Source organism: Peromyscus eremicus, unplaced genomic scaffold, assembly GCF_949786415.1.
Source record: "Peromyscus eremicus unplaced genomic scaffold, PerEre_H2_v1 PerEre#2#chr22_unloc_1, whole genome shotgun sequence".
Classification (NCBI taxonomy): Eukaryota; Metazoa; Chordata; class Mammalia; order Rodentia; family Cricetidae; genus Peromyscus; species Peromyscus eremicus.
The window spans coordinates 5,842,354-5,864,436 of NW_026734286.1; the positions used below are offsets into that span (position 1 = coordinate 5,842,354).

The following is a 22,083-nucleotide window of genomic DNA, read 5'->3' on the forward strand; positions in this document are numbered from 1 at the left end:
TTCCTGTAGGGACCTGAGAGTGTTGGATCCAGCTGAGGGTTTTAGACCCCTGTAAGGAGACCTGGGCCTCCTAGGTGACCCGGGTGGTAACTGGGATCCCTTCTGCGTCCTGGGTTGGGAGCTGGAGGCCTGGACCTCTGTGGGGACTTGAGTCCAGGTTGGACACAGGCTTGCAGTAAGTTTGAGGTGTAGGAAGAAATGCAGGCTCTAGGTCCTCGGAATGAGAAGGAAGACTCAAGATACCCCTGGGTACTTCGCCCAATCCCAGGCCATCCAAGTCCCCACAAACACAGATCCCCAAGGCTTCGAGCAGGCCACGTGCAAGGCCTCCCAGAGCCAGGGCGCTGGCACGCTGATCTAGAGGTCAGGGCGTAATTCCCGCAGCAGGGCACCACCGCCCACGTCCGCTGCCATTCACTCCGGCCCCTGCTAATCCGCTCTCGCCGTCTGGTAGCGGGTTCCACCCCCAATGCAGGTGCGCTCCCATCAAAACAGGGCGCTATTACTTCCGTCTCTGCTATTTGTCCAGGAAGGCATCAATCATCCAACGCTTGCCCCTGTCGCTCAGCCATTGGCTCAGAAATCGAGAGACATGGATTCTGAGAAAAGCCGTCAAGTCCTAATCCAGGCACATCACCCCAAAACGCTTCAGGGACTGGGTTAGATGTCTGCCAATCTTCACAAGCACCGCCTCCTACGTGCACTCACTGGCTGGCGTTCATGACTACCTCGCTGAGTGCCCGCCCACTCAACCAGAAGCGCTTTCGCTAAGCCCGGCCCCCAGATCCACGTGACTAGTCAGAGCCGTCACTCTCTTTCTGGAGCCGCCCCGCGAATCTGGAACTCACGCTTCATTGGGCCTCCTGTCTTCTCGCGTGACTTCGAATTGCCCGCCCAGCTCCAGCAGCCCACAGTTTATTGAGTCCTATGGTCGTCAGTCACTCCGCTCCTCCCGCCCCCTGAGTCTTGCGGGACTCTGATTGGTCGCCCGGATTCACGGCCCACGATTGGTCGGCGCAGAGCGACAGTCGCATTCAACTGGCTGCTCCGCGCCGTCCGTCACGCCGGCGGCGGGAGGAGGTGGTACTCCTCTTCCCCCCTCGTCGTCTTCCCAGCCGCTGGCTTCCCATCGTGCTCCGCGGCCGTGTGGAGCGAGGCCTTGTTCCCGCGTTGAGCCGCCGCCGCCGCCGCCTCCTCAGCTTGAAGCCTCCGCGCCAGGCCCGTCCGCGCCGCTCCATGTCGGACTACAGCACCGGAGGCCCCCCGCCCGGCCCGCCGCCTCCTGCTGGCGGTGGCGGAGGAGCCGCGGGTGCGGGGGGAGGCCCTCCGCCGGGCCCGCCGGGCGCGGGAGACCGGGGCGGCGGAGGCCCCGGCGGCGGCGGCCCGGGTGGAGGAGGCGCGTCCGGGGGCCCCTCGCAGCCTCCCGGTAGTGGCGGCCCGGGGATCCGCAAGGACGCCTTCGCCGACGCCGTGCAGCGGGCCCGCCAGGTGAGGAGGCCGCGAAGGCGCGTGCGCGCGCGGGGGAGGGGGCGGCGGCGCGCGCGGGGTCGCGGGAGGGTCACGTGGGCGGCGGGCTCTGGGCGGGGAGTCTGGGGCCGCCACGGTATGAGGATGACCCTCTGGGTGCTTCGAGCTAGGGGTGCGCTGAAAGGGGGTCCCCGAGAACCAGACTTTGCACTGGACGATCCCTCTTAGGGTACGAGGAATTGCAGCCTTGGGGATCTCCGAGACCCATTCCTGAACTTGCATCAGGTCTCTCTTAGGAGGGTAGTAGCCTTGGAGTTCCCAGGAACCATTCCTGGGAAGATTCCTCTTAGGACCCACGAAGGTTGCAGTCTGGGTCAGTGTCCCCAAGAGCCACCCTCGAGCCTGGACTCAGCATTGCCATTCAGGAAACAAGGGCTGTATTCTGGGGGACCGCTCCAGAATCCGGGAGGGTTTGTGATTTGAAGAGGTCCTCCGGTTTTGCAGAGACCTGAGCTTGGGCATTATGAGGATGTCCCCAAGAACCACTCCTGGATTTGCAGTAGAGGACCCCTCTTAGGAGTCATGAAGACTTGCAGTCTGTTTGGGAAGTGTTCTTAGGACTCATGAGGGCTTTGAATCTGAGGCAGGTCTCTGCAAGAGCCATTCCTGAGTTCAGAAAGGATGAGGTCAGGGATGCTAGGAGACCCTTCTTGGAACCCGTGAGAGCTTGTAATCTTAAAGTCCCTAAGAGCTACCTCAGGGTTTGCAAAAGTTGCATTCAAGGATGCTAGGAGACCACTATTTAGACACGTGAGGGCTCAGAATGGGGGTTCCCAAGAGTGAGCACATATTTAGAAGGTGGAGACCCATCTTAGCACATACTTACACCCTCCCAGAAGTTCCTTATAGGTAGAGGATCTTGCTTTACACACCTCTACTCCCGTTTCCAATCAGGACAGGTGCTCCAAACCATCCCATTTCTGTCCCTAGGAAGGGACAAATGGTGAGGGGTGGGGAGAAGTCCTTCCTCTTGGATCTGGATGGTAAAGAGAGGACCCTTTGTTGGAGAGCTTGGGCCTTGGAGTGAGATGGGAAGGCGGACATGGGAACCTGCTCTTTACTGTTTGAGTTAGTTCAAAAGAATTGTCTGTCTCCCTTTGGGAACATGACTTGTTTTGTTGTCAGCGTATAGAAGTGTCATGTGCTGGTGTGACCCAGCTCAGCTTTGCTCACAACCCCACTCTGGTCAGTTCTAAAAGTTAAATGGCCCAGGCTCACAATGGATGGTGGAGCCCAGGGGTTGTCCCAGGGCTAAGGACTGGTTCCTTCCAAGGTGGGAGGAACCTTTGGGTTACTGCCCTCTCCATTGTCGTTGTCTTTGCCTTTCTCGCTCCAAGGTGGAGTGGGTTTAACATGCCTTTTTTTTCTGGCCATTCCCCACAATGCCTTGATTAAGGTGCAGCTCAGCCTGGGGGTGGGTGCTGTCAGTTGGGGTGCCACCACCGCCTGGCACACTTTTGGTTTTTATAGTGAAGTAGTTTGGATCCGGAATTCAGGATTTGGGGTGTGTGTTTGCTGGCTTGGGGATAATGTGAAGATGTTCTCTGTGCACTTGGAACTCCATTGTGTCCCAAAGGGGCTTTTGTTTTGGTCATATGGGGATGTCAGGTGCTTGAAGACAAGCTTGACTGAGATGTCTCAGGTTTGTTTGTTGTTGTTGTTTTTTAAGATGTCAAAGGTGAGAGACAGGAAAGTTGCAGTCCTGTTTGCTGCCCAGGCCACTGTGGGAAATGACCCAGGAATCCTGTCCTCCTGAGCTGCTATTTCCTTTGCACTTAGAATAGCCTGTGAGCACAAGTCTTGCCAGTAAGGAGAACAGGCAGCCTGCAGTTCTTAGAAAACTTGGGAGACTTTCCTAAAAGCTTCCAGAGTGTTAATACCCAAACTCCTCCTGAAATCGGGGAGCCACTCCAGGCCAAGGCTAGGGGTGAACTTTAGGGTTGCTTGGGGGTGGTAACTCGTCTCTACTTCCTACCTCACCCTAGATTGCAGCCAAAATCGGAGGTGATGCTGCTACCACCGTGAATAACAACACTCCCGATTTCAGTTTTGGGGGCCAAAAGAGACAGCTGGAAGATGGAGGTAACTCCTGGTGGTGGCGGTGGCTGGCTTTGACACCAGAGGGAAGCCTGAGGCTGAGAGGAGCACTTTGTCCCAGTGGGGCTCCAAGACAGGGGAGTCGCCCAGTTTTTTGTTCCATCTGCCACTCTGGGGTATCAGGTAGCTGAGAGAAGGGCAGGTGGATTGTGACCAGGGAAAGCTGTAGGTTCTCAAGATTGCTCCTTCCCTGTGGGAGACTGACACAGGCAGGGCACAGCATCACCAAAGGTGCTCCTGAGCAGGACACTTGTCCCCTGGGTAGATCCAACTGTAATCTGGAGGGATCCCGTGGTGTTTAATGGTCACATTAAAAGTGAACTTTATCACTCTGGGGTGGTGAGTGACTAGGGCAAGTTGCCCCTTTCTGGACCAGCACCTCCTAACCCTCCATCTCGACTGTCATGCGGGATGGTGGTGACTATGCCTGGAACATGCCGCACCAGCTTTGGGGTTGAGGCGGTGCGGGTGGGTGGTGTCGCATCTGACAGTCTCTCTCATCCACAGACCAGCCAGACAGCAAGAAACTGGCTTCCCAGGGAGACTGTAAGTCCGCTGGTGTGGGCACGGGGGCATTGGGAGCATTGGGTGTCCAGGAGGCCTGTGTGCAGTGGCTGAGAAGGTTTAAGGGTCCTCAAGCCTGTGGCAATTGAAACAAAAGCCCTAGAGGCAGGCTTTCATAGGGAGAGGCCACGGTGCACTCAGGATGAGATCTAGACATAGAATTATGCCATGGGGTACCATTTGCCCCTGGTGTAAGCAGGGGCATCATGGGTTGGGGTTGTGGGGTCTAGATAGGCACTAAGCCAGGCTTTGCTTTGAATTTCTCTCCCCAGCAATTGGTTCTCAACTGGGACCCATCCATCCTCCCCCCAGGTAAGCTGTTCCCTGGCCGCCTGCTGTCTCTGGTTTGGGGTCTGGCATGGAGGCATCTGTGGAGCCAGGGGTTGCTGGCAGGCTGGGGGCATTGTGGCCATGGGAGAAGTGTGGCTCCTCACTGCCCTGCCTCTCGATCCCTTCCCCGGGCTGAGCGCTCAGAAGCACTGGTTAGGACTGATCAGATGCTCCCTGGATGGATAGTCAGAGCCTGTGGGTCTCTGCTGCTGTCTGGCTGTCTCAGGTTGCCTGGGGTGAATCTGACCAGGTTGTTGGGACAGGCTACTGATTTTCTTTGAACGAGCCTGTAGTTTCTTGAAATACAGTAGACACTGACTGGAGAATGAGATGAACCCTGTGATGAGCCCCCTTTTTACTGAAGTCTGGACTGTCAGTGTGGTATGAAATGTCCAAGGTAGGGAAGGTGTAACTCAGCCAATAGAGCACTCAGTGTGGATTCCCTCCCTAGTACCCTGCTCAAAAACAAAACAAAAAAACCCATAGGCAGGGCTGGAGAGATGGCTCAGCAGTTAGAGCACTGACTGCTCGTCCAGAGGACTTGGGTTCAATTCCCAGCACGCAGTGGCCACTCACAACTGTTGTAATTTAGTTCCAGGGCACCCAATACCCATGACAAAACACCAATGCACATAAAATTAAAAAGAAAAAGAAAAGAAAGGAAAGGAAATTGTTCAGGCCAAGTGGTGATGGCGCACACCTTTAATCCCAGCGCTTGGGCGGTAGAGGCAGGCGGATCTGAGTTCGAGGCCAGCCTGGTCTACAGAGTTAGCTCTAGGACAGGCAAGTCTACCCAGAGAAACCCTGTCTCAAACAAAAAGACCACAGGCAAGGTGCTGCCTCTCATCCTGGCACTTGGGAAGTGGAGGCAAGGGATCGGTTCAAAGCCAGCCTGAGCTGCATGGAACACTGTCTCCAAAACCAAATTCAAGTGCGCGTTCCTACCTGAGGAAATGGGACAACCCATGCCACTTGTAGACCGGTATCCTCAGTCTTCACGCTGGCCCTGAAACCATTGCCCTTGGGTGGTTAGTAGCAGGGTGTGCAGCAGAAGTCCTCGGGCTTCAGAGGGCCAGGACTTTATGTCCAGGAGAGCTGGAGTCTCTCTTCAGCTGGAGGCTGATGTCAGTGTCTCTTCCCACAGGACCTCAATGACAGAAGAGTATAGGGTCCCGGACGGCATGGTGGGCTTGAGTGAGTGTGGGTCCCTGTTATGAGGGTAGGGGCCAAGGGGACTGCTGGTGGGGGGCCTTGGTCTGGGTGCCCCTCACTCAGCCTTCACCTTTCTTCTTTTCTTCCCACCCAGTCATTGGCAGAGGTGGTGAGCAGATTAACAAAATCCAGCAGGACTCAGGCTGCAAAGTCCAGATCTCACCAGGTATGGCCTCCATCTGAAGTTGCCTGAGGCTGGTGCAGAGCTGGCTCTGCGGGGTGGGTGCTTCCTGCACATGTGCACAGCACTGCCACTAACAACAGGTGCCACAGGAGCTGGCGCCCTCCTCTACTGTATATTCGTATTGTATTTATTTCTTTTATGTGGGGGCGGGGGCGCACCTGCCATAGCACACGTGGAGGTCAGAGGTCAGCTCTGCTCAGCTGCTCTCAGGGTGATGAGAGCCTGTATGTCTGTGCTGCTATCTGGCTCCCTACATTAGATGGGATCCAGAGATTGAACTCAGGTCATCAGAGTTGGCGATGAGCATCTTTGCTCCCTGACCATGTTCCTTACCCCTCGTGAGGTGGCCTAGGGGAATGTGGACTTAGGCATGAAGGCACCTCTCTCCAGGTGGCAGGCTCTATGCCGTCACCTAAAGTGCCATGGGATGCAGATTAGTGCCATAGAAAGCAGAATGACAGTCAGCCTGGCTCTGAGACTGCCTAGATCTGCTCCACTCTGACACAGGAGTGCTTTGGATTCTCCCTCCAGACTTGAGCCAGGGTCCTGGGTGCTGCTAGGGAGCCCCTGAACTGATTTCTGCAATCTCTGTCTTCCCCTCACCATCCTCTTGCCTTGACCTCATGGTGCTATGGTGATGGGAGTGTGGTGTTCTGTTAGTCTACCTCCTGAGTTTCATCTTTCCCCATTGAGTTTTTTTAAAAAGAGCCTTCTAGCCAGGTAGTGGGCGGCGCACACCTTTAATCCTTGCACTTGGGAGGTGGATCTCAGTGAGTTCGAGGCCAGCCTGGTCTACAAAGCAAGTTCCAGGACCGCTAGGACTGTTATAAAGAGAAACTTTGTCTCAAAAAACAAGAAGAAAAGGGGGGGGGGCTAATAATTAAAAAACAAAAAAAAAGGCAGCCTTCCAGGTGTCTCCTGGCAGGGGGTGAAATGATTGTCAGAGAGGGTTGCAGGCTGTCCTGGAAGTGTCCTGCCCCTACAGAAGCCCTCTGGGCACTGAACCTTTCTTCTTCTCTGCAGACAGTGGTGGCCTCCCTGAACGCAGTGTGTCCCTGACTGGAGCCCCTGAGTCTGTCCAGTAAGTTCCCAGCTGGGTCTCCTGCGGGAGTCAGTGGCACTCATGTGTGTCCCTCCTACCTGACCTATCCCTAGAGCTGTGTGGATGAGTTGGCACCCCTCTCAATCTTGAACAGCCCTAGGTCCTTGGCACCCGCTAGATAGCTCCCCTGAGCTGAGTGTGCGCCATATGCACACTGAGTGGTCACCCTGTTCTCTCCTCAGGAAGGCGAAGATGATGCTAGATGACATTGTATCGAGAGGCCGTGGAGGACCCCCAGGACAGTTCCATGATAATGCCAATGGGGGTCAGAATGGCACAGTGCAGGAGATCATGATCCCCGCTGGCAAGGCTGGCCTGGTCATTGGCAAGGGTGGGGAGACCATCAAACAGCTGCAGGTGCGGGGCAGCACGGGCCAGAGCACGAGTCCCCAGAGTCCCCAGCGGGCCTCTGCCAGAGCCCACTTCTGACAGGCATTTACCGTTGCAGGAGCGTGCCGGGGTGAAGATGATTCTAATTCAGGACGGCTCCCAGAATACAAATGTGGACAAGCCCCTGCGGATCATCGGGGACCCATACAAAGTGCAGGTGAGTGCCCAGGCAGCATGGTCTCTAGAAGGCTCCACTGTCGGGCCTGCCTTGGGGTCTTGCCTGCTGCTGCCAGGAGCAGCCTCTCCTTAGCTCTTCAGCCTCTTTTCCCAGGGTGAACAGCTCTCTAAGGAATGTGGGGGATCCCCACAGGTGCCAGGAGGTGGGTGCTGGGGCAGTACACTTACCTGTGCTCACTGTCCAATGTGTTGTGTTTACAGCAAGCCTGTGAGATGGTGATGGACATCCTCCGAGAACGTGACCAGGGTGGCTTTGGGGACCGCAATGAGTACGGCTCTCGAGTTGGTGGAGGCATTGACGTGAGTGCAGGCACTCCAGACAGATGGGCAGCAGGAGCAGGGTAGAACTAGGGCCACACCAGGTGACCCTGTGCCTCCTGGCTTCCTAGGTACCTGTACCCCGGCATTCAGTTGGTGTGGTCATTGGCCGGAGTGGAGAGATGATCAAGAAGATCCAGAATGATGCCGGAGTTCGCATCCAGTTCAAGCAAGGTCAGGGGCGGGTGCCACTTTGGCCCAGGCCCTGCCATTGCCCCCACCTCTTACAGGCCCTCAGAGCCTGCAGAAAGCGGATACCCAGTTCCTATCAGTTGCTTTTTAGAAACCATTGTCTCCCCAAGCTTAGCTAGTTCTTTGGACCCCAAAGGTGGGAGGACACTCTTGCTGCCACTCTGAGGGGGTGGGGGCATGTTCTGGGAAACAAGCTGCCTGTTTGCCCGCCTACATGTCAGCAGCAAGTCAGGGGAACTGGTCTCCAACTGAGGCACAGTCCGGGAGCTTGGCTTTGCTTTAAGTAACTGTTTCTTGGTGTGGATGTCAGATGACGGGACAGGCCCCGAGAAGATTGCTCACATCATGGGACCCCCAGATCGGTGTGAGCATGCAGCCCGGATCATCAATGACCTCCTCCAGAGTCTTCGGAGTGGGCCCCCAGGTCCTCCAGGGGCACCTGGCATGCCCCCTGGGGGTAGGGGCCGGGGCCGAGGCCAAGGCAACTGGGGCCCTCCTGGAGGGGAGATGACCTTCTCCATTCCTACCCACAAGTGTGGGTTGGTCATTGGCCGAGGTGAGTCCCCTCACTCTGCCCTTCCCCTGCCTGGTTTTGCACTTGCCAGCCCTTCACTAGCTGTGATCCCACAGGTGGTGAGAACGTGAAGGCCATCAACCAGCAGACGGGCGCCTTTGTGGAGATATCTCGGCAGCTGCCACCCAATGGGGACCCCAACTTCAAGTTGTTCGTCATCCGGGGCTCACCCCAGCAGATTGACCATGCAAAGCAGCTCATTGAAGAGAAGATAGAGGTGAGTTGGTTCCCTGGGGTGCTGGTGAAGGTGCCCCTCCCCCTTGGTCAGCTCACCACAGCTGCCACCTTTTCCCCCAGGGTCCCCTCTGCCCAGTTGGACCAGGCCCTGGAGGACCAGGCCCTGCTGGACCTATGGGGCCTTTCAACCCTGGACCCTTCAACCAGGGGCCCCCGGGAGCACCCCCACAGTGAGTATTCCTTGGCTTGCGGTCTGTCTCAGCCCTGCCCCTTAAGCCCAGGAGGCGCTGTGTTGAGTCTGTGGGTCTCCGTCCTGTGTCAGCCCCAGCTCTGGGTGTTGGTAGGGCTTCATTTCCACGCTCTAGAGCAGCTCTCCTGACGCCCTCTCCTCTCCTGCAGTGCCGGTGGCCCCCCTCCTCACCAGTACCCGCCTCAGGGCTGGGGCAATACCTACCCCCAGTGGCAACCGCCTGCCCCCCACGACCCAAGTAAGTGTCAGCACCACATAGACAGTTGGGGGGTGACACCAGGCCAACTGCTGTGCCCTCCCTCAACCAACATGTCTTCCTGTAGACAAAGCTGCCGCAGCGGCTGCAGACCCCAATGCTGCCTGGGCCGCCTACTACTCCCACTACTACCAGCAACCCCCAGGTCCTGTGCCAGGCCCCGCCCCAGCCCCCGCAGCCCCACCTGCGCAGGGGGAGCCCCCCCAGCCTCCACCCACTGGCCAGTCGGACTACACCAAGGCCTGGGAAGAGTATTACAAGAAAATAGGTAAGTTCAGTGCCAGGGAGCAGTGGGGTGTCCCACACTGGGCCCAGCTGCCCTAATACCCTGTTCCGCAGGCCAGCAGCCCCAGCAGCCTGGAGCACCCCCACAGCAGGACTACACCAAGGCCTGGGAGGAATACTACAAGAAGCAAGGTGAGCTGCTGGGGCCAGGAGAAGGGCTTGCTGGCGGGAGTGGCTGCTTCTGCCAGCCGCTCATTGTCCTCTCTGCCCACAGCGCAAGTGGCCACTGGTGGGGGTCCTGGAGCACCCCCTGGCTCTCAGCCTGACTACAGTGCTGCCTGGGCAGAGTATTACAGACAGCAGGCCGCTTACTACGGACAGACCCCAGGCCCTGGTGGCCCGCAGCCACCTCCCACCCAGCAGGGACAGCAGCAGGCAAGTGGGAACTGCCACCCTCCTCCTCCTCCTTTCTCCTTCCAACCCCCGGCCACCGTCCATCCTGCCTTAGTGGGTAGCGCCGGAAACCCTTTCCCCTGCGGGGTGTGCCCTTGATGCCAGCCTCGGGCGTGTGGCCAGAGTCTCCCGGAGCCCCACAGCCCCGCCGCTGGGAAGCGCCCGCCGGCTGCAGAGGCTCACGGAAGAGGCTCCTCCGGCAGCTGCTGTTGGTGCAACGTTGTCGGGTGCTGGGGGCACCGGCCGAAAAGGTGGAACTCTGAACTGCTGGGGTGTCCCGGGTGGGGGCAGGAAGTGGGGGCTGCGCTGAGCGCCACGCCGGTTGCTGAACCCGCTCGCTCAAAATCTGGCCACTTGGGAAGAAAATGTCTATTTTTTTTCCCCTTCTCAGCATCACTATTTTGGGTTTTGTTCTTTTTTATTCTTTTATTTTTTTAAAACCTCCATCTTTATCCCCCATGTCCAAGTAACTGCGTGTTGCAGGCGGCCCTGGCTCTGCTGGGATGGAGGGGAGCCCACTGAGGGGACTGGGCCCTCCCTGCCTGGCGAGGCCACCTCTTGTGCACTTGCCTCTGTGTCCTGGTCTTGTCTGTGAAGTGGGCATGACGATCGTTGCCACCTTCCAACCTACCTCACAGGGGTGTTGTGGGGACACCGTGATCTGAATGTTGTGACGCCCAGCCGCCCGCCGCCTCCCTCCTCTGCCCCTCTCCCCACCCTGGCACTTCTTCCTTGTGCGCCCCTTCCATGCCTCTGGCTTCTTCTGCTGCAGACCCCTCCCCCTTCTCCTCTTCCTCTTCTTCCTGCTTCTCCACCAAGGAGCAGTCTGACTTCAGCGGAGTCCCCAAGACAGACAGTCACAGCCCCTGCCTGGCCTGTGCAGGCTTGGGCCCGGCCTCCTGGCCCGCTGCCTGAGTCGCAGCCTCTTACAGCCCAGCCGCCCCCCTGCCATGACTGTCCCTGTCTCTCCCTCTCCGCAGGCAATTGAAGCAAATGGATATGAACTTCATCTGTGAACATATTTTTCCCTCCATTTTTGTTCCATTTGGGGGCTTCTTTTATTGGTTTCTGTATTTGATTGGTTTGGTGAGAGAGCAATGGCCGCCTGGGGTGTAGGGGGTCCCCTCATGCTGAGGCAGTCCCTCTCTCATTCTGTGTGTCTCACATCTTTTTCCTTCCAAGATCGGGATCCTTCATGTTGAGCCAGCCTTAGAAAATAGCGAGAATTAACCTCTGCCAAAAAGAAAAGTTTAAAAATTAAACCACAAAGAGCAGAACAAACCTATAAAGTGATATATATATAGAAATATATAAATCTCTATCCCCGCCTCTGAGCCCACCCTCTGAGGGAAGCGGTTCACTTCCTCCCTACTGCCCGGGGCCCTATTCTTGTTTTTAAATAAACTTTTTAAAAGGAAAGAAAGTCACTCTTGCTATCTCTCTTTTTCGTTTTTTTAGTTAGAGTTGGAACATTCCTTGGACCAGGTGTGGGTGTCGCAGGCCCCTCCTGCCCTGCCCATCTCTCTCTCTCCCCCTCTTTCCCCTTTCTCTCTCTCCCCCCTGCTCTTCCCTGGCTCCACCCTATACCCATCCCAACCCCAGGACTGGCCTGGTACGTTGTCATCTGTTGAAGATGAGATAAACTGAGAAAAAAAAATGAGAACAAAACAACAAAAAAAATTGTATGGCAGTTTTTACTTTTTATCGCTCGTTTTTAACTTCACAAATAAATGGTAACAAAACCTCCCCGTGTCTTGGTGGCCGCCGTCTGTCTCCCACCCTTCAAGTAGGCTTCTGAAGCAGATGACCTGAGTAGATGTTGTGAACATGACCCTGGTGATGGTGTCTGGAGGTGAACAGCTTCTTGTGGGGAGTTTGTCTTCGTTTTTAGGAGACAATCTGCAGGCGCGTGTTTTCCTAACCTTTTCAGTACACGGGTTGTGCTGGTAGAGGAAGCAGGATGAGTGGGGCAGAGAGGATGGAGTGCCGATCAGTCCCCTTCCTTTTGGGAACCCTGCCCAGCCGTCTGCACTCTCCCTCTGGGACCTGGGAAAGCAGGCACTGAGGAGGATCCCCGGGGCCACGTTCCCATGGATGTGACTGCACTTGTCACTAAGGTTGCCTTGTGAAAGCATCCCATTGGGCACGGGCTTGACTTGCATGCCTTTTGCCCCACCCCCCTACCCCCCACCCCCGCCTCCTCACTGCAGACCGTCAGTGACCGGGCAGCACTTGTCAAAAATGTATGGCTAACACTGAAGTAGAGTTAAGCCTGGGTGAGGTATGCCCAGGGCACCAGAAGTCACTTGGGATGCTTGGCATCCTGAGGCAGTGCCAGCCAGTGAAGTTACCCTTGGTGATCAAAGTCAAGGCCAGGAGGATGGCATAGCAGGTGAAAGCTGGCCCCAGAGTCAGGTGCAGTGGCTCCTCTAACCCCAGCCTGACAGGGAGGGGCTTGCCACAGCATCAGGAACAAAAGAACCCATTCCCCAAAGCTGCCCTCAGACCACCTGCAAACAAACCCTGGCACGCTACAAAAATGACCAGGGTCCACATGACGCAGTGACAGCTGCCATCTCTAGGTAGGTAGTTCCCCTCTGACTCTGTTAGCTGCCTGTCTGCCCACAAAGGGGCCCTGTTAGCACCAAGGTCTCACCTCACAGGCCTGGGTCCTGTGTGCTGTGGGGAATGGGGTAGGCCGGACATCGGCCCCTCACTGCAGACTGTCAATGACTGAGCAGCACTTGGCAAAAATGCTCTCGGGGGCTTCTTCAGCCAAGATCTAGGGGAGAGGAAGCCATGGGGTCAAGGGTGCAGCCCATGGTAAGAGCTAAGCTCCCATAACCCCTTGGGGGCAAGCCCTGATGTGAGAGCAGATTTGCAGCCTGGGTGACGGCAATGGGTATTGCGGGGGGGGGGGGGGGGGGACTCCATGGGTCCAGGGAGCAGGAGAAGGCAGTCTCCCATGCTTGTTTCCCAGTCCCTTATCGGGCATAGCCCCTTGTGCTGACACTAACTCCACCCCAGCATGTGCTGAGCCAGATGTGTGGGCAGCACCGGACTTCACAGCTACTCAGGTGGCAGCGTTGGGCACCCCATTGTAGCTTTGGGGGACTGTGAGGGCATCCAGTGGCTCACACCTGTCAGTGCTCAGAAGACTGATGTTGATTATGTGAGTTCTGGGCCAGCCTGGGCTGCATGAGGCCTGTCAGCCTGTGCAGCCCTAAGGAAATAGAAGTCCCTCCTTACACACTGGGAAGGGGGCAGATGCAGGCTGGCCCAGAGGGGCTCCCTTCCAGGAACGCACGTTTCGCAGAAGGTTCTTTTGCTGGTAGAAGGTCAGGACAGGCTCACACAGGGTGTAGTGTGTCTCCAGACGCTTGCGGATGGCCGGCTCCGAATCGTCCGCCCGGCGCTCCACCTGTCCACGGCGCAGAACTCTCCGCACCATTGTTTCCATGGAGCAGTCAAACCCCATGACGATGTTGGGGGCCCTGCCCACCTAGGCAGTAACCAACAGGACAGGGTGAGGAGAGGGAGAGAGGCTAAGAACTGAACTTCAGTCCTCTGCAAACAGCACTATACACTCTTTCAAAAAACATTTTTGAGCCTAGCATGGTGGTGCACACTTTTGATCCCAGCACATGGGAGGCAGAGGCACATGAATCTCTGAGTTGGAGGCCAGCCTGATCTACAGAGCCAGTTCCAGGACAGCCAGGGCTACACAAGGAAACCCAGTCTTGGGGGGGGGGGGGGGACAACAACAACAAAAAAACCTTTTTTTTTTTTGAGACAGGGAACCTTCCTGTCTCTGCCTCCCCAGGGCTGGGATTGACGGTGAATGCCACCATGCTTGGCTCAATACACACTCTTGACTGCTGAGCTGAGCCATCTCTGTAGCCTGCAACCTTGGGGTTTGTTGGTTTGTTTGTTTGTTTGTTTGAGTGTCTCTCACTGACCTAAAACTTTACAAGTAGGCCAGGCTGGCTGGCTGGCCAGTGAGCCCCTATCTGCTCTATTCAAGAGCCGAGATAAGCACATACACCACACCCAGGGTGGTTTATTTTGTTTAAGATTTTGTTGTGTTCTGCTTGCACTCCAGAAGAGGGCACCAGATCCCATTATAGATGGCTGTGAGCCACCATGTGGTTGCTGGGAATTGAACTCAGGACCTCTGGAAGAACAGACCGTGCTCTTAATCTCTGAGCCATCTCTCCAGCCCCACACCCAGGTTTTCATGTGGGCGCTGGGCATGGAACTCAGGCCTGCACACTTGTAAGGCTAGTACTTGGTTTGCTTTTGGAGACAGGGTCTCATGTCACCCTAGCTGATATGGACCTCCTGATCCTCCTGTTTCCAATGCCAGGTGATGAAATCATAGGTGTGCACAGCCACACTGCGTATGTTCTTTTTCATTTACTGTTATTCCTTTAATTACTTATTTTGTGACAGGATCATTTTATATACTCAAAGCTGGTGTTGAATGTACATTCCTTCTGCCTCCTGAGTGCTGATATCATAAAGCCTCTTATTGAGTTATTCCAGTTTGCTTTTTTTTTCTTTTTAGATAGGGTCTCACTATATAGCCCTGTGCTGTGGGATGGGCTGTATGTCAAATGTGTTGCTGATTGGTCAATGAATAAATCACTGATTGGCCAGTGGCTAGGCAGGAAGTATAGGCGGGACTAACGGAGAGGAGAATTGAGAGAACAGGAAGCTGGGTGGGAGAGACACTGCCAGCCGCCACGATGAGAAACAGCATGTGAAGATGCCGGTAAGCCACGAGCCATGTGGCAAGGTATAGATTAATGGAAATGGATTAATTTAAGCTGTAAGAACAGTTAGCAAGAAGCCTGCCACAGCCATACAGTTTGTAAGCAATATAAGTCTCTGTGTTTGCTTGGTCGGGTCTGAGAGGCTGTGGGACTGGCAGGTGACAGAGATTTGTCCTGACTGTGGGCCAGGCAGGAAAACTCTAGCTATAGCCCTGGAACTGGCCTTGTAGACCAGGCTTTCCTCGAATTCAGATCCACCTACCTCTGTTCCCCAGGTGCTGGGGTTAAATGTGTGCTACCTCACCTAGCCCTTTGGTTTTTTTGTTTGTTTGTTTTGTTTTGTTTCTTTTCTTTTGGACAGGGTCTCATGAAGCTCAAGCTACCCTTGAACTCCCTATGTAGCCTAGGGTGACCCTGAACCCCATTCATCCTTTTCCACTTCAGTGCTGGGATGACAGGTGTGCACCACCAGGCCTGGTTTCCTGCTTCCCATGGGGACAGGGACACCACCAAGGTTACTTATCTTCTACACATTCTTGAGCTGACACTAATGAAATGTCATTTTTTTTTTCAAGACAGGGTTTCTCTGTGTTACAGTCTTAACTGTCCTGAGACTCGCTTTGTAGACCAGGCTGGCCTCGAACTCACAGAGATCCACCTGCCTCTGCTTTCCAAGTGCTGGAATTAAAGGCGTGTGCCACCACTGCCCGGCCAGGGGTTTCATTTTTTTTTTCTTTTTTTTTCTGGGGGGGAGGGGGGATTTGTTTGTTTTATTTCTTTTTGTTTGTTTGTTTACTTTTTTTTGAACATAAAAACAGGTTATAATTCAAAAGTCCAGGGTTATTTTAAACAGTAAAATATTTCTCTGTAGAAAATAGTAAAAATGATAACATTTCTCAATAAGCCCTTTTAAGCCAAATGATAGCTGAACTATACATAGAAATATTGATTAGATTCTGGGGTACAGAAGAGACCTATCTTCATCTGTTCAGAGAGCTATGTTTTACTTAAGTTGTATAGGTGAGATTCCTATTCATCTTCCCCTTCACTGTTTGATTTACGGCAGACATTTTTCTATAGGCTAATCCATAATCTAAAAAGATTTTAGCCTCCCCTCCTGAAAGTATGACCAGCATATTCTTCCATCAGCTTGATAGGGTACAGATTCTTATCCTAATAGTGAAATGTTTCACTAAAGCTTGCCCAGTTATTGGGCAAACCCAAAACTTACTATAAGCCACAGTCATCCAAGGGTTCCAGGGGTTTCGTTTCTTTCTTTCTTTCTTTTTTTTTTTTGGTTTTTCGAGACAGGGTTTCTCTGTGTAGCTTTGTGCCTGTCCTGGATCTCACTCTGTAGACCAGGCTGGCCTCGAACTCACAGAGATCCACCCAGCTCTGCATCCTGAGTGCTGGGATTAAAGGCGTGTGCCACCACCACCCGGCCAGGGGGTTCATTTCTACACAAGCCCTGGGCTGGGGATGGAGCCCACGGCTTGGAATATTGGAAGCCAGTGCTCTGCCCTCCAAACCCAGCTCCTCCCAACCAGAGGCTTGATTTGCAGTGGTGGGCACTGCGTGTGCAGAGCATGTAAGACAAATATGGAAAAGGGTGAGGTTCTCTCTGTCCCTGTCCCTCCACTGGCCCCTCCCTGTAGGCAATGAAGTCACCTGCTGACAGATTTCTGACAGTCATGGCACCTGAATGTTTGGTTCTGGTAATTCATCCTTTTTCTTTCTTTCTTCCTTCCTTTCTTCCTTTCTTTCTTTCTTTCTTTCTTTTATTGTTATTGGAAGGAGGGAGAGGCATGTGTGGGAGTCAGATGATAACATGGTGAAGTTTGTTTTCCACCTTTACGTGGATTCCAGGGAGAGAACTTGGGTTGTCAAGCTTGGTGACAAACACTTCACCTACTGAGACATCTCACTGGTCCCTCTTCATCGTTTTTAAAAATATTCGTTTAAACCTATGTGTGTGCTATGCATGAGTGCTGGTACCCACAGAGGCCAGAGGCATGAGGTGCCCATGGAGCTGGAGTTGCAGGCAGTTGGGAGCCACCTGAAGTGGGTGCTGGGAATTGAGCTCAGGTCCTCTAAAAGATCATCGAGTACTCTTAACTACTGAGCCATCTTTCCAGCCAAAATCTCTACTTCCTCCCTCTTCTTTCTCTCTTAACTTTGAGACAGGGTTTTGGTTGGGTTGCTTGGCAACTCAACAACAGGGAGTCTTCTCCGTGTAGCCCTCCCTGGATGTCCTAGAATTTTGTAGACTGAGCTAGCCTCAAACTCAAAAGAGATCCACCTGCCTCTGCCTCCGAGTGACAGGATTAAAGGCATTGCCACCACTTGGCAAGAAATCTATGCTTAAGGCACATTTCCCAGTTCTCACTGGGGGATTCTAGGCGGGGCTCCACCCTGACCACGCCCCCAACCCCTCACGGGGGTGGGTGGTGGGTGGGTGGGTGGGGTGGGGATTCTAGGCGGGGCTCCACCCTGACCACGCCCCCAGCCCCTCACGGGGGGGGGGTGGGGGGTGGGGGGTGGGGGGTGGGTGGGTGGGTGGGGTGGGGATTCTAGGCGGGGCTCCTCACTGGGGGATTCAGGGGAAGTTAGAGCACCACCAGGCTTCATTCTTAAGTCTTTTTTTTTTTTTTTTTTTGGTTTTTCGAGACAGGGTTTCTCTGTGTAGCTTTGCGCCTTTCCTGGGACTCGCTTTGTAGACCAGGCTGGCCTCGAACTCACAGAGATCCCCCTGCCTCTGCCTCCCGAGTGCTGGGATTAAAGGTGTGCACCACCACCGCCCGGCTCATTCTTAAGTCTTTAAGACAAAGATTTATTCTGTGTGTATGATAGAGTGCACCCATGTACAGTGCATAGTTAGGGCTCAGTGATAGCGTACTTGTTCTTGGAGAGGACCGGGTTTGATTCCCAGCATTCACCTGATGGATCACAACCATTCTAGGTCCAGATCCAGGGGACCCAACACCATCTTCAGATCTAGATCTCAGAGGGGGCCAGCCAGCCATATCTGTGGTGGACATTCATACATGCAAGCAAAATACTTATATGCATAAATTTAAATACCTAAAAACAAAAAAGGAATTGACTTTTACCTGTCAACAGCTTGTTGTGATGATGCACACCTGTGTCCCTAGCGTTCAGTGGGTCTAGGCAGAAGGACTGCAGGGACTTCCAGGCCAGCCTGGCTACACAGAGAGACACTGTCTCCAGAAACAGCAAAAATAAATACAAGCCAGCTGGACAGTGCTGTCCCGCTGTCATCCCAGCACTGGGAGGTGGAGGCAGGACCATCAACACCAAGGTCATCCTTGGGTAGAGAGTTGGAGTCTGCATGAGACACTCCGACTCCCAGCCCACAGTGCCCTTTGGGTTACACAGTTTCACATTTTAAGCATTTGTGACCGATATTTAAACAAGGGGGCGGGGAATCGCTGCTTCTGCAGCACAGCTCCCAGCTTCTCATAAAACCACTGGCTTGGTAACGCGGGCCTGCACGTCCGTCCCCATGGCAACAGCGGTGGGAATGCTTCCTGAGCCCATTGGCAACACTGCATGGATAAACTCACCCTCTAGAATCTTCCATCAGCTCTCACCATCAGCACCCCGGTTTTTTGTACACATGTTTGTGAGTGTGGAGGCCAGCAGTACCTTCCACTGGCTCCCCACCTTAGTTTTTGTTTGTTTGTTTGTTTGGGGTTTTTTAAGATTAAAAAAAAATTTTTTTTTTAATGTGTATGAGCCAGGTGGTGGTGGTGCACGCCTTTAATCCCAGCACTCGGGAGGCAGAGGCAGGTGGATCTCTGAGTTCAAGGCCAACCTGGTCTACAGAGCGAGTTCCAGGACAGCCAGCGGTACACAGAGAAAGCCTGTCTCGAAAAACAAACAAAAAAATGTGTATGTGTGTAAGCTTTTGCCTAGGTGAGTTTGTGTGCACCATAGTCACACAGAAGCCTGTAGAGGACAGAAGAGGGCATCGGATTCCCTAAAACTGGAGTTACAGGTGGTTGTGAGCCACAATGTAGGTGCTGGGAACTGAACAGCAGTCAGCGATTTAACTGCTGAGCCTCCTCAGCAGCCCGTTTTGTTCAATTTTTATTGTTTGTTTGAGACAGCTGAACTCAACATGTAGCCCAGGCTGGCCTGGAAATCATAATCCTCCTGCCTCACAGGCTCCCGGTGCTGGGCTGACCGGCCTGTGCCTCCAAGCGCTGCTTCTAACCCTTACAGCGCATGTGCAGGCCGGGGTGGGGGGGCGGGGGCGGGGGCGCACGACGGGCAGAGGGGCTCGCCCAGCACGCAGCCCTGGGTTCCATCCTGGGCACATAACCAGGTGTGGTGGCATAGGCCTGCCATCCCGGCACCCCAAAGGCAAAGGCAGGAAGGTTAGGACTTCAAGGTCAGCCTATCCTAGTTATGAGTCTGAGGCCAGCCTGGGCCTGAAGGAAGGAAGGTCTCCCAGCTCAGGCTCTCACGCATCGTCCACTAAGGCTTTAAGGGGGGCGGGGAGAGGGGTAGTCTGGAACCTGCACACAGGCACACACACCCAAGGACACTGTCGGGTCGGGCACTCACAATCCGCTCAAACTCTTTGGCCTGTTCCAGCTCTCTGGGGAAGCCATCGATGAGGAAGCCGCGGCTCTCCGGACGGGACAGCAGGTTGTCACTGATCATGTCCAGAATGAGACCCTGGGAAGGAAAGGGCACTGACTCAGGACTCGGTGCCCAGGACCCACCACCCCGGAAGGGGCGAGGTGCTACGAAGGTCATTCAGTTTGGACCTCACGTGAGACAGAAGCAGGACCCAGCGCCTGACTCAGTGGTTTCCTTTCCGCTTGTAGGCTTTTCGTTTTTGTTTTTTTTGAAACAAAAAACAAAACAAAGAGGGCCTCTCTGTGCAGCCCTGGCTGTCTTAGAATTCATAGACCAGGCTGGCCTCAAACTCAGAGATCCGACTGCCTCTGCCTCCCAAATGCTGGGATTAGAGGAGTGCGCCACCGTGGGGCTCAAGGCTGGACTCTTAAAAGTTTATTAGATCTTGTTCCGCCCACCACGACGATGATGGGGGGACTTCAGGACATCTACGTTCAGGAAAGACACAGTGGGTCCTAGTGCGTGTCTTTAGGGTACCCTGGTCTCGCATCGAAGGATCCCACTGCACTCAGGAGTGCACTCAGAGGCAGAGGCAGGTGGATCTCTGTGAGTTCCAGACCAGCCTGGTCTACAGAGTGAGTTCCAGGACAGCCAAGAGAAACCCTGTCTCGCTAAAAAAGAACACACACACACACACACACACACACACACACACACACACACACGTTTATTATATCTCTATTATTTGTCTAGTTGTGGAGGGGTGGTGCATGTGCTGCAGCAGGTGTGGGGGCAGAGGACCACCTACAGCAGTCAATTCTCTCCTTCATCACGAAGGCCCCAGAGACTGAACTAGGTTGTCAGTCTTGACTTCGAGTGCCTTCCCCCAAGGTGCCATCTCTCTGGCCCTTGGCATGTGGTCACAGATACCACCAAACTCCTCCTGAGTGCTGGGTTGTCCACGATGCACCAAGTTTCTGCTGTGCTGGGGATGGGGCCCGGGACTGTGCACGCTAGGTGAGTGCTGTACCAAATGACCTCCACCACTGCCCTCACTGTGACTTTGCTTTGGGTAAAGTTTTATTTGTGTGAGTGTTTGCCTACATGGATGACTGTGCGTGTGCAGAGCCCTCAGAGGCCCAAAGAGTTGTCGTGCGGGTGCTGGGAACCAAACCCAGACCGAGGGCCGGAGCAGCAGGTGCCCTTAACCGACCCCACTTTACAGTCTTCTCATGACAGTGTCAGCAGGACAAGGCAGGGTAGCCGGGCCAGGACACCCTGGCTTCCTGGGGACTCTGTCCTGGCCTGCTTCCTCTCGCTTGAACTCTCACCGTGGGCACTAGGCGTCCCTGCTGCATGATGTCCCGGATCTGTCGGCCCCGCTGGGTCCTCCTCTGAGCCTCCTCCCGCAGCAGCTGGCCCAGCCCCACGTGGCAGAAGCCGTACTTGCTGGCCATGTTTCTGCATTGGGTCCCTTTCCCACAGCCAGGGCCGCCCACCACGAAGATGATCAGGGGGGACTTCAGGACATCTACGTTCAGGAAAGACACAGTGGGTCCTAGTGCGTGTCTTTAGGGTACCCTGGTCTCGCATCGAAGGATCCCACTGCTGGGATTCTCTTGAGCCGTTTGCACAGACCTCCTCGGAGACCTCAGTAACTCCATCACCCCATTTTACAGATAACGAAAGGGAAAAGCCCTCAAACTCAGCCAGGCGCACTCTGCTCCGCCCACCGTGCGGTCCCGTTTATCCTGCCTGCTCGCGCCTCTAGCCATACCTCCCGCACGTTGGGGTAAAGCCTCTGTCCTTTCCTCTCCCTGCCTCAGACCCCCGTGTCTTCTATAGTCAGCCCTGGTTCTTCCTCCCTTTCAACTCGCCAGCCTCTGTAAGCCAGGGCGCACGGCCCCTGATGGTGAAGAAATGAACGTCTCAGCTGCCACGCACATCTGTGGACTCAGGAGTTTATGGCTCAATGTCTGCGTCTCCCTTGCCCCTCTGCTCAACCAACTCCTGTGCATCCCGCAGGCCGCCTGTCTCTGAGACCTTCCTCTAAAGCTGTCATTTCCATTTTCGGAGACTGGCTCCACTACTCGTCAAGTTATCTTCCAAAGACATCAACCCACGGTGGGGCGGGCACTGCGCAGTTGCGTTCCCGCCGTGCGAGGGCAGGTGTGCGCACACCCTGGTAGTGGGGATACCTGCCTCCCACGCCCCCTTCCGGTACCCCCTGTAAACCAACCACCACACGACGTTACCCTTCTCCTGGGGCCTCAAAGCTCTGCCCATCTGGGGCAGCGTGGACTCGCACAGACCCATCCCGCCCGCATGCCGGGGTACGCGGGGACCCGGTCTCCACCCGGCCCTGACCCCTCGGCTCCACTCTACGTCACAAGGGGCTCATTTTGCAAGATGCCCGGGATTTCCCAGGCACCAAGGACGCGGAGAAAGCGGAATCCCAGGCCCGCCCCGGAGCAGCCCGAGAATCCTCCCGCGGAGCCCGCCTCGGTTGCTACAGCAACGCGGCCTCCGCGCCCGCTCCCCCCCCCCGAACACGTTGACGCATGCGCACGAGTGCCGAGGACGCGCCCGCCAGAAGACTCCATTCCCACCCTACCCAGGACGCACCGCGGTACCTGCGCCGTGACGTCAGGGAGGGGCGTGCCCACACGCCG

General features: G+C 55.0%; 2 protein-coding genes across 8 annotated transcripts; one reads left to right on the forward strand and one right to left on the reverse strand.

Moving 5' to 3' along the window:
• The first annotated feature begins 1,085 nt into the window (after positions 1–1,085).
• On the forward strand, positions 1,086–11,774 carry Khsrp (KH-type splicing regulatory protein). Its single transcript, XM_059251731.1, has 18 exons — positions 1,086–1,488; positions 3,513–3,609; positions 4,132–4,170; positions 4,461–4,500; positions 5,663–5,712; positions 5,825–5,896; positions 6,938–6,995; positions 7,199–7,373; positions 7,465–7,563; positions 7,785–7,883; positions 7,973–8,075; positions 8,404–8,649; positions 8,724–8,884; positions 8,965–9,074; positions 9,244–9,332; positions 9,418–9,618; positions 9,690–9,767; positions 9,850–11,774. The coding sequence occupies exons 1-18, from the start codon at positions 1,237–1,239 to the stop codon at positions 10,125–10,127; spliced, it is 2,247 nt and encodes a 748-aa protein (XP_059107714.1). The 5' UTR covers positions 1,086–1,236; the 3' UTR covers positions 10,128–11,774.
• On the reverse strand, positions 10,462–21,935 carry LOC131900511 (adenylate kinase isoenzyme 1-like). Of its 7 annotated transcripts, none has more exons than XM_059251751.1 (7): positions 21,667–21,934; positions 21,189–21,317; positions 20,743–20,942; positions 19,394–19,507; positions 13,336–13,530; positions 12,685–12,810; positions 11,704–11,971 (listed from the first exon to the last, which is right to left on the reverse strand). In XM_059251751.1, the coding sequence occupies exons 3-6, from the start codon at positions 20,866–20,868 to the stop codon at positions 12,742–12,744; spliced, it is 504 nt and encodes a 167-aa protein (XP_059107734.1). In that variant the 5' UTR covers positions 20,869–20,942; positions 21,189–21,317; positions 21,667–21,934; the 3' UTR covers positions 11,704–11,971; positions 12,685–12,741. The 7 variants fall into 7 exon arrangements, with proteins under 7 accessions (XP_059107733.1, XP_059107734.1, XP_059107735.1 ...); XM_059251752.1 differs by having other exon boundaries at positions 21,189–21,357; XM_059251750.1 differs by lacking the exons at positions 11,704–11,971; positions 21,189–21,317 and adding an exon at positions 10,462–11,671 and having other exon boundaries at positions 21,667–21,935.
• Between the last annotated feature and the right edge of the window lie 148 nt (positions 21,936–22,083).

What these genes read in the sequence shown, in the direction of transcription:
- LOC131900511 (XM_059251750.1), bottom strand. Translation starts at nt 21,727, where the DNA reads ATGGGTCTGTGCGAGTCCACGCTGCCCCAGATGGGCAGAGCTTTGAGG. An exon ending in AGGGACGCCTAGTGCCCACG is followed by an intron (nt 19,508 to 20,742) that starts GTGAGAGTTCAA and finishes TTTCCTTCCCAG; the next exon opens with GGTCTCATTCTGGACATGAT. An exon ending in AAAAGAACCTTCTGCGAAAC is followed by an intron (nt 12,811 to 13,335) that starts GTGCGTTCCTGG and finishes CCTCTCCCCTAG; the next exon opens with ATCTTGGCTGAAGAAGCCCC.
- Khsrp (XM_059251731.1), top strand. Translation starts at nt 1,237, where the DNA reads ATGTCGGACTACAGCACCGGAGGCCCCCCGCCCGGCCCGCCGCCTCCT. An exon ending in CCGTGCAGCGGGCCCGCCAG is followed by an intron (nt 1,489 to 3,512) that starts GTGAGGAGGCCG and finishes ACCTCACCCTAG; the next exon opens with ATTGCAGCCAAAATCGGAGG. An exon ending in AGAGTATTACAAGAAAATAG is followed by an intron (nt 9,619 to 9,689) that starts GTAAGTTCAGTG and finishes CCTGTTCCGCAG; the next exon opens with GCCAGCAGCCCCAGCAGCCT.